Source organism: Panthera tigris, chromosome E2, assembly GCF_018350195.1.
Source record: "Panthera tigris isolate Pti1 chromosome E2, P.tigris_Pti1_mat1.1, whole genome shotgun sequence".
In the NCBI taxonomy this organism is placed as follows: Eukaryota; Metazoa; Chordata; class Mammalia; order Carnivora; family Felidae; genus Panthera; species Panthera tigris.
This window is the reverse complement of record NC_056674.1, coordinates 1,185,587-1,196,263: the sequence shown is the minus strand read 5'-3', so window position 1 is coordinate 1,196,263 and position 10,677 is coordinate 1,185,587. Positions and strand designations below refer to the sequence as shown.

The 10,677-nt window shown below is 43.3% G+C and overlaps 1 protein-coding gene across 1 annotated transcript; it reads left to right on the top strand.

Moving 5' to 3' along the window:
- The first annotated feature begins 1,851 nt into the window (after positions 1-1,851).
- Positions 1,852-2,844, top strand: LOC102960188 (vomeronasal type-1 receptor 1-like). The gene has a single exon (XM_007089534.2). The coding sequence runs from the start codon at positions 1,852-1,854 to the stop codon at positions 2,773-2,775; it is 924 nt and encodes a 307-aa protein (XP_007089596.2). The 3' UTR covers positions 2,776-2,844.
- Positions 2,845-10,677: the final 7,833 nt, after the last annotated feature.

Below are 10,677 nucleotides of genomic sequence, written 5' to 3'. Positions count from 1 at the left end.
ACTGCTATTGCAGGAGAAATAGTTGATATTCCCCTTTGTCCATTTTCCAGGAATTAACTGCTTCCTCAACATCTTCCAGCAGTTTTGCACTTATTTTTATGTCATTTATATGGATTTGGTTTACATAAATCAATCATTTGGAGTTACGCTGTTGTACCAACACTTTGCAAGGGCACGTTCATCAGGTGGAATCCTGTGACCTCTAAAAAGTGACCTCAGTGTTCTTTCCTTGCTTCCCTTTTATGGCAAGAAGTTTCAGTTGTATCTTGGAAAGTTCCTGCCCTAGACCACGAATAAGCCCCCACTTCCCTCAAGACACTCTTTATGTACACAAGAAAATGGATTAAGAGACCATAAACTGGGTGCTAGAAGTAGGCATTGTTACAGCATTGTCCATAATTTCTAATTTTTTTTTCAGTTTGCGGAAAAAATGCATATATGTTTAAAATCAAATACTATATGAGTTAATATCAATTGTTCCTACCAAATACGTGTTTTAGTTTTGTTCAAGTTCTTAGGTTATATATTTATTTTTTTCTGACATAGAAAGCTTTATTTTCCATTCATAGTAATATATTTGTTTCCAAAATAGCATCCCAATACTTTTTAGTAAAATACATACACAGACTTTAAGATTTCCTTGCAGGTAGTTTTACCTTAATAGAACTTCCTAGGAAAATAAAGCCAATCCCATATTTTCAAGTCACTCAAAATGTGTCTTTGACATAGAAAGAAAGCCAATGGGGTATTCAGTTACTTCTTAACCTTTGAATTTTGTATTTTAAAACATTAGTTTGCCTTAAAATTGTTTAATAATTATATGATATGTGTACATATGTACAAATAAAACAGTATAACAAGATTTTTCTCTAAAAACTAGCTTTAAAATCTGCCCCATTCCTATGTATGTTCTGTGCCTACATTTTCATTCCTCCATATACATGGGAAAAAAACCTTTAGCATTCTCTAACCAGAGCTCTCCATCTAGCTTTTCATTTCAGAATAGATACAGTTTATAACCGTAGGTCAGACTGTAGAGATCCTCCTCACTCAATTTGCAGGCATAGAAAACTCTATTGTGCAGGTGAGCCATGATGTGTTTACTCGGCTCCTGTAGGTAGACCTCCAAAGTGTTTTCAAGTGATGGTGATGGTCACATACTTCATTGTTTTAAGACTTTCTTTTCTTTCTTTCTTTCTTTTTTTTTTTTTTTTAGGAGTTTTAGGTTCACAACAAAATTGAGGAAAGCACAGATATTTCCTTTGTATTTCCTGCCTCCCTACATGTATGGCCTCTTCCATTATTTGCATCACTTACCAGGATGGTACTTTTTTTTTTCACCAAGGATGACACTACCTTGATACATTATAATCACCCAAAGTCCAGAGTTTACTTTAGAATTCATTCTTAGTTCTGTCAATTCTGTGGGTGGACAATCCATTACTATAATATCCTACAGTAATATCTATTATTATAATATCACACAGTATATTTTCACTGCCCCCAAATCCTCTATGCATGCTTATTTATTATCCCCTCCCCCTCCTCTCCAATCCTGGTCGACCACGGATCTTTTAATTGTCTGCATAGTTTTGCTTTTCCAGAGTGTCACATAGTTGGAATCCTGCAGTGTGTAGTTTTTTTTCGGAATGGCTTCTTTCACTTAGTAATTGCATTTGAGTTTTCTGCGTGTCTTTTCATGGCTTGATAGTTCAATTTATTTTAGTACTGAATAATGTTCCATTGCCTGGATGCACCACAGTTTATCACACATTTTTCTTTTGTTTTTCTTGTACTTGAAGCCATTCATCTGGCTTCAACTAAAATCAATGTCTCGTAGATATTGATGCGATGGCTGCCACCAAGTGGGAAATAGGAATCCTCTTCCTCACTCAGCTGGGAGTGGGAATCCTTGCAAACGCCTCTCTCCTGTGTCTTTATAACTTCACACTTCTCACTGGACACAAGGTGAGACCCACAGACTTGATTCTCAATCAACTGGTCTTAGCCAACTCCTTGGTGCTTTTATTGAGAGGGATCCCTCAGGCCATGGCAGCCTTTAGATCAAAATATTTCCTGAATGAGACCGGATGTAAACTTCTTTTCTATTTCCATAGAGTGGCCAGAGGGGTTTCCCTCAGCACTACCACACTTCTCGGTGTCTTTCAGACCATTAAACTATGTTCCAATTTCTCTAGGTGGCTGGAGCTCGGAATAAGATCCCCCATGTTCATTGGTTTCTGCTGTCTCCTTTGCTGGATCCTGCATCTGTTGGTAAATATTTTTGTTCCTATCAAAATGATTAGTCCTATGAGTGGCAAAAATTTTAGTGTGAGAGTAAGTTATGGATACTGTTCCTCACTCAATCCAGACAGATTTCTCAAATTTGTGGTTGTAGCAATATTCTTCCTAACTGATTTTATGTGTTTGAGTCTCATGGCCTGGGCCAGTGGCTCAGTGGTCCTTTTCCTGCTCAGGCACAAACAGCGAGTCCAACACATTCACAGCCACAGCCTTGCTCCCAGACCTTCTCCCGAGGCCAGGGCCAGTTGTACCATCTTGATCCTTGTGAGTGCTTTTTTCTTCTTTTACTCACTGTCTTCTCTTTTGTTTGTTTGGATGACTCTATTTGCTATTCCGGGCCAGTGGCTGGTGGATGCCTCTATGTTTTTGTCTTCATGTTTCCCAACATTCAGCCCTTTTGTGCTCATTTTCAGTGATACTCGCATCACTCGGTTTTGTTTCATTTCTTGGCAAGGAAAACATATTTTCTAATCTGATTGTGACTGTATGACTCTGTTCTCTACATGAAATTAATCATTTCTTCCACCAGCTGTTAGTATTTAAGGGACTAAAAATTTTCAGATTCTTGATATAAATTTATTATTCTGTGTAGAGTGGGGCAGTTAGATCCTGGAAACCACAATCCTATATGAGTCCTAACACGAACATTATTTATGTGCTTACACAAAGAGTATACTGTTTTAGCTTCATCAGTGGAAAAGCTGATGACATTCTGAAATAGTATAACAGAAGTAAAATTTTGAACTTAGGAAGTGGATAAAATCACTCAGTTTGGGTATTTTTGAGAGGGGTGGGAGAGTCGTAAATTTTATGTAATATTAACTTTGCCATGTAAATAATTTTCAAGTATATAATTCAGTAGCATCAGGTAAATTTGTAATGCTGTGTATCTACTGCCACTATTTCCAAAGTTTTTTTTTTTCTATAATTTCAAACATAAATTGTGTATCCATTAGGCAATAACTCCCCATTCACCCCTCACTCCAGCCCCTAGGAATCTCTCATCATTCTGTTTTTATGAGCTTGTTTATTCTAGATATTAGTATTCATGGAACCATATCTTTATCCTTCTGTGCCTGGCTTATATCACTTAGCGTAATGTTTTCAAGGTTCATTCATCTTATGGCATGTTTCAGCATTTTATTGCTTCTTACCACTGAAAAATATTCCATTGTTTGGGCATGCCACATTTTATCCATTCATCTATTGACGGACGCTGGGTTGTTTCCACTTTCTGGCTGTTGTGATTAATGCTGCTATGAACATGGGTGTACAAGTATAGATTTGAGTCCCTGCTTTCCATTTGTTGCAGTATATGCCCAGGAATGGAATTTTTTTTGGTCAGATGACCTATCTCTATTAAGCTTAATGAGAAGCCATATTCTGCCTTCTCACTTTGCAACATTTTATATTCTCATAAGAAGTGTACAAGGGTTCACGTTTCTCCACAGCCTCGGCAACAACTTGTTATTTTACCCTTTTGAAAATAGTCATCTTGGTAGATGTAGATTGGTATCTCATGGTGGTTTCATTTGTATTTCCTTAATGACCTATGGTGTTGACATCTGAAGTAATTTACTCCTGCTGTTTCCATTGTCCTTTTCCTCATTTGTTTTCCCTCTCTTCTGTGTAACTGTATAAACTGTATAAACATGTACTGATACCTACTCCGCTCAGATGAAACTCTGCCTCCTTTCACTTCCTGAAAGCTCTATCCCATTTCTCAAAATGTCCCTCCCAGTCAGGTTTGCAGCACACACGTTAAATTCCTTTCCCCACTCTCTCTTCTGTTCTCCAAATGAAGTCAGGGAAACCCATCTTTCTTCCAGTGAGTAAACTCCACGCGGTAAAACAGATATCCAGCAGAAAGCTGACGCCCTCTATTGGAAATAGAGGTAATCTATAAAATGAGTGGAGGCTGTCATTTGGGGATTTTTCTTCCCTCTCTTTCAGCTCACAAAATAACTTCCCTAACTCAAGTGAGTCCTGTTATAGAAGGGGTTCCTCCTGCTTTACATAGGATTTTCCTTCTGCTTTAAATCAGGTCTGAGATTTCATGCTATATGGTTGACCCTTGAACAACACAGGTTTGAATTGCATGGGTCCAGTTATATGTGAATTTTTTTCAATACATACAGTACAGTGCTGTAAGTGTATATGTATATTTGTTTCTTGTTCGTTACTAACATTTTTTTCTCTACCTTACTTAATTGGAAGAATACAGTATATAATACAAACAAAAAAATGTAATCAACTGTTTATGTTATTGGTAAGGATTCTGGTCAACGGTAGGCTATTAGTAGTTAAGTTTTGAGGGAATCAAAAGCTATAGGGATTTCAACTGCCGTGATTGGAGAGGTGGAGAAAGTTGAGGGGCTGGGGAAATGGGAGTTGGGGGTGTCAGCGCTAACCCCTCCTCATTCAAGAGTTAAGTACACTCTGGAATTCCTGTGTGGTCCTGACAAAGTGGGGTATGGGCAGAGAAGAAGCCTTAGAAACCTGCATGAGGTCACAGAGAATTTGGCAGAAAACTAAGGTGCAGGGCAAGGCTGGGAAAGGATAGAAAACAGCTGGCAGGGTGCTGAGAACAGGCTGGAGGATGCACAGGCCTCACAGTGCGGGTAATATTAGAATCCTGACCAGCCAGAGGGGAGACACCCCCCTGAAACACTCTAGATGGTCATTGGAGACCCTAGAAAGGCCGCACTTTAGGTGTAACAGGGTGCCCTAATATTTATTTATTTATTTATTTATTTATTTATTTATTTATTTATTTATTTATATCATATATGTCATATCATCTATCATCTATCATATGTATCATCCCTTAATCTGAAGAAAGTGCTGGGCTCTCACTGATCCCCCTTTCCTGAGGGAACCTGATTTATTCTTTCCCTCCGCGGACAGATATTCTCATCGGTCAGTGGGTCAGGTGTGATCTGAGGTCGCATCTGACCAGGGACAGCGTGGGCTGGGCACAGAGGGGGTGGAACTTGAGACCCCACAGCGCCACCCTCCGCCAGAGTTCCCCCTTTCCACCCAAGGGGCCTCCAGGGGGCGCCCGCCCGGGTTCCGGGAGCGGCGCAGGCCGCGAGCTGCCCCGAGGGCGCCCCGAAGGACAGCAGGGAGCTGCGGGGTCCTCCCGGCAGGGCTCCCCCGGATCTCTCAGGATCCAGGCGCTGGGTTTCCGCCGCGGATCCCAGGGGCGAAGGCCCCTCCCACTTCGGGCCGCATACCTGGCCTGTGTGGGCGGAGGCCAAATCCCGATCTTTGCGGGCGACCCGCGGGAGGCGGCTGTTGGCTGGGATCCGGCGAGTTCTCGGCCCCTGTCGGCGGGAACGGACTGTACACTTTGCCTAAGGCTTCTTCGAGCCTTGATGCTCGACTCACAGGGGTCGTTTCCGGCCTGGAGGCTGTTCTCTCCCGTCCTGACCCCAATCCCTAAGCGCCCGGGACTGACTCTGATGCATCGGACTACGGCCACATGACGCGCAATCACACGACAGTCGCTTGCCGTTGGGTCCGTGTGCACCTGCAGTCCCGGGGAGCATCCGAGCCCGGTGGAGTCTGAAGAAATACACGTCTAAACACTTCGGTGATCACCTGCCCACAAGACTCGCAGAAACTGGGTTTCAGCCCACTTGGGGAGCGGAGCTCAGCCTCTGCCCTCGGACAAAGCAGCGCTACTTCCCAGAGACCCTCGCGGGGCCGGTGACCTTTGCTCCGCAGTGACAAGTGCGGAGCGCCCCTCGCGGAGACCAGCAGTGGCCCTACACCATCCGAAAAAGCCTTCTGCCCAGCGGCGACGCTAAGCCAATGAGCGTTCCGGATGGAGTGCTTCCGTGTTAGACGTAGGCTGGGGGCGGGGCTTCCGGCGTCGCTACCGTGGTGTCCGCACGCACACGGCCTGCGGAGTGTGGGGTCCCGCCCAAGGTGCTGAGGCCCGAAGACCCGAGTCGGACTTAACTGAGCCACCAAGGCGCACCGAAGGCACAAACAGGTTTCTAAATCCCCTCGTGTCTTAAGACTTGTGTGGCATAACTGCCTGACAGTAAGCATGAGGATTATAATGCAGGTTAAGCTTTTGATTGCCAAGGCATCCATTGCAAAGACATCCATCTGAAATACACATATTGCCTACCGTACAACACAGCTACTAACAAAACAACTAAGTTCCTCCTTTAGAAAGCCATGAATAACCTGGAGAACTGATTGCCTTTGGGACCTCGCTTTTCTCTCTTGAAACCCTAGTGTCCAGCCCATTCTTCTTCTTTAAATCCACCTGCAAAACCTGGGCACCCCGCCCTTGGGCACCAATAAAGGCAGAGCCCCGGGTCGGAGCTTCCTCTCTCCCTCTCTACCCTTGACCCGCTATGTGGCCCTTGGCATGACTTGTACCCTCTGGGACCTGTGAGGAAAAAATCTTGTCCTTTAAAGTTCCCTCATGGTTTTTGCTGAAGCGCAACTTGCAGTCATAATAAGAACTGTAAGAGCCAGCCCACCTACCAACATTGGCTCCATGGGGCTCACCACCAGTACGATGGCCCAAGCAAGGACCTCAGGCATTAATAGCAGTAGAGTCACTTTTGATAGGCTGAGACAGACATAAGAGACTTGTGACTGTCCAACTGAGAAATAGTTGGTAATTTTCAAATCTCTTTCTCTGTTTCTCCTTTCCACCCAAAATTAGTGTTGGGATTTCCCTGCCCACCGGTCTATTTTCCTTTCACCTACTCCACCTGAAGTTACCCCCTTGGTCATCTCATCCAGTCTCATCTTTGCGATACTTAGAAGCTTACAAACTAAGTGTTCAGAGTTAATCCTGACAACACTGCTCTCGAAAATTCTCGAGATTTGCCTGCCGACTTGACAGCTATATTCACATGCTCAACAGGCATCTTGTACTTACTATGTTGGTGTCTGAATTCCCGATCTTCCCTCCTAACCTGTTTCTACTGCTTTCCCACAATCTCAGCTGATGGCAATTCCCTCATTCTACTACTGTTCATGTATGAAGTTTGAGAGTCATATTCTGTACCGTTCCTTTGCTCATGCCAATTGAGCAACCCAATTGAAAATCCCTTAGGAATGAAAAGAAATGACTTCAAAACACATCGAGTACCTAACGATACTGTGTCCAGTACTGCCCCAACTTTGATTGCAGACCTCATTACCTCTCACCTAGATGTCTGTGATAAGTCACCCGGCTAGTCATCTATCTGCTGCTAACCTTACCTCTTTTTAGGTTCTCAGCCTGCCTTCTCCTCATTTCTCATTCAGACACTTAGCATGATGTTCCAGTCCCTGTCATGATTCCTCTATCGACCAGGATAAAATGGAAAGTTCTTCCAGTGATCTACAGTGCCTTTCATGATCCAACTGTAGCTTTTACCAAGCCGTTCCTCACTCACATGCTTTCAGTTGCATTATCTTTCTTACTCTGACTGGAACATGAAAGGTCAGCACTGGCCCAAGGCATCTGTTCTAGCTGTTTCCTCTATGGAACACAAGGCTATACACAGAGTTCACTCCACGGTCTTCAAGGCATTCCTTAAATATGCTTTTATTAGTGGAGCATCCCACTCAATTCTCTTTTTCTCCAGCTTTATTGAGGAATAGTTGACAAACCCTCTTCGATATCACAACCCATCTGCAGTCACTCTCTTGCACTTCTCATCATTGTTATCTTTTTTTTTCTGTTTCAAAGCACCTGTTCACTTAAAAGATAGTATGTTGTTTATATTTATTTTTATTAATATCCTTAATATGATTATAAGCAACATGAAATAGGGTTTGTTATCTCATTTGTTTCCTGACACATTATGCACACCCAATAAAAAGATTAATGCACCACATATGCTCAGTAAATGTTTCTTTCATGTTTACTTATTTATTTTGAGGGAGAGAGAGAATCCCAAGCAGGCTCCGTGCTGTCAGCACCGAGCCTGATGCAGGGCTTGAACTCACGAAGCATGAGACCATAACCTGAGTCAAAATCAAGAGTGGGACGCCTAACCGACTGAGGCACCCAGGCGCACCACAATAAATGTTTATTGAAATAACAAAATGAGACACCACTGTCTCCTTGTTCATCTTTATTACCCTGGAAAAGTTTTCTTAATTCTCTTTCTCTATGTATCCCTCAAATCTGGTATTTTTTTAATGTTTATTTTTGAGAGAGAGAGAGAGAGAGAGAGAGAGAGAGAGAGAGAGAGAATGCACAAGCAGGGGAGGAGCAGAGAGAGACAGGGAGACACAGAATTCAAAGCAGCCTCCAGGCTCTGAGTTGTCAGCACAGATCCTGATGTGGTCTTGAACTCACAAACCATGAGATCATGACCTGAGCTGAAGTCGGACGCTTAACTGACTGAGCCACCCAGGCACCCCTGAAATCTGCTATTTTTAAGCGTCCATGGGAATTTTAAAATATCACATTTGGAGAAGCCCTCAGGATGGCAGGAACCCAGAATGCAATCTGCTCACTATTTTACCTTGTTTCATAGAATGGAAGGTCCTTTGGTCACCTGCTACTGGTATTTATCTCAATAATACCGGGGAGAATACATATCTTTAATTATTGAGATATGCAGTCTCATCAGTTAGAGGTGAAATGATAATAACTTCCCAGAAAGAGATGAGATGACAGATACACAGGCCTTTATTTCAAGGCTCATATACTTATTTTTACATGTATGTGGATACCACCATGACAACCACCATCCCGGCAGCAAATGGTGATATGGTAAATACGATTTCCGGATAAGTGTCAAATTTAAGAAAGAACATATTATGAAAATAATAAAGAAATACTGTCTTGAAAATCAATACTTCTTGCTTGCGTTGGGACATAAATACAAGGAGAGGCACGTGGCTGGTGTCTGAGGGACCCAGAGACATGTCATCCTCTTCTACTTGCTTTAGGGCTACCTACTGTTCTGTGTTCTCTCTGATAGCCTGAGTTCATCTTTTGTCTCTGTCCAAACTGACTGATCCTCACAATATCCACTCTGAAGCCTTCATTATGCATGAAGTGAGGATCAGTAAGAAAATGTGTTTAACTCACAGCTGCTCTATAGCCATTGTTGGCATATACATGTTTTTCTTTTCCGGGCATAATTTGCTGACGGAAGTTGGTAGGAGTATTAACTTTTTTTTTTTCTTTTTTTTACCTTTTACTGATATTTTCCCAGCGCTATCCTGCCACTATCCCTGAATGACTACATAACCGTTATTAATGGGTTTCAGTGATTTTCATTTCACAACTGTTTCTGAGATCATCTCAACTCCCCATACAGACACCATCCCTGCAGTAGCAGCAGGAACGATAATAACTTCCCGTCAAATGGATGAGATCTTCGTGTCCCAAACCTTTACTTCATAGTCTGGTATCCTCTTTGCCCACGTGCTCCTATATTAGCGAACACTATAGACACTGTCCTTTTCCAAAATGACATTTGGTAAGTGGCTCTCCTTTTATTATTGTTTTTAAGTTTATTTATTTTGAGAGAGATAGAGCATGAGAAGGGGAGAGGCAGAGAAAGGGAGAGAGAGAATCCCAAGCAGGCTTCGCCCTGTCAGCCCAGTTGTCTCTTCTTTTAAATACTCGCCAGATTCCTAAAAGGAATTAAATGTGGCTAAGGATAGGGAGTAACAGATAATATGGATACAAACCCGTGTTCCTCAGTGAGTTGGACACAATCACTACCTATACGGCCAGCAGAGAGATTTTCTGTGGGAACCAACAACAGAGTTCACCTTTGTCCTCCTGCTCTACGGCAGTCTAACACTTTGTTTCCTCTCTGTCCTGTCCCTGTGCGGAGTCTTTTTCTTTTGTTCCTGACCCAGCGTACTGAAACTCACAAAGCTGACTCTAACGTTTCGGGCTAGAGGCATTTGAAAAGAAAGAAGATAAACTATTAGGCTCCACGCTTTGTGTCTGCACGACTCTGTGGAATGGACTGAGTCACTGGGAGCATCTGAAATACTACTTCTAGAATCCGAGAAAATGCTAAGCTTCAAGGAGTCCGAAATAACTTCTCTAAACACCTAGGTGATCAGTTGCACACGACACTCCTCAGAAATCTAAGAGCAGCCCCTTAAAGGAGCGAGGCCCCTCCCCCGCCCTTGGGAGACGGAGACACCACCTCTCAGCACCTCTCCCTCCTAGTCTGCGGGTGAGGGGCGCCCCGCGCCAGGGCTTTTCGTGCTGTGAGAACTACACTACCCAGAGGACGCTGCGCCGGGCGTCGTCGTCGTTTAGCCAATAGAGGCTCACGAGAAGGGCAATTCCGTGTGTTCCCATCGTGTCGGGGCGGGACTTCCGGCGTCCTCCTCGTGGCGGTAGTTTTGGCTGCTGTGAGCTCTATGTGCTGG

What these genes read in the sequence shown, in the direction of transcription:
- LOC102960188 (XM_007089534.2), top strand. Translation starts at nt 1,852, where the DNA reads ATGGCTGCCACCAAGTGGGAAATAGGAATCCTCTTCCTCACTCAGCTG.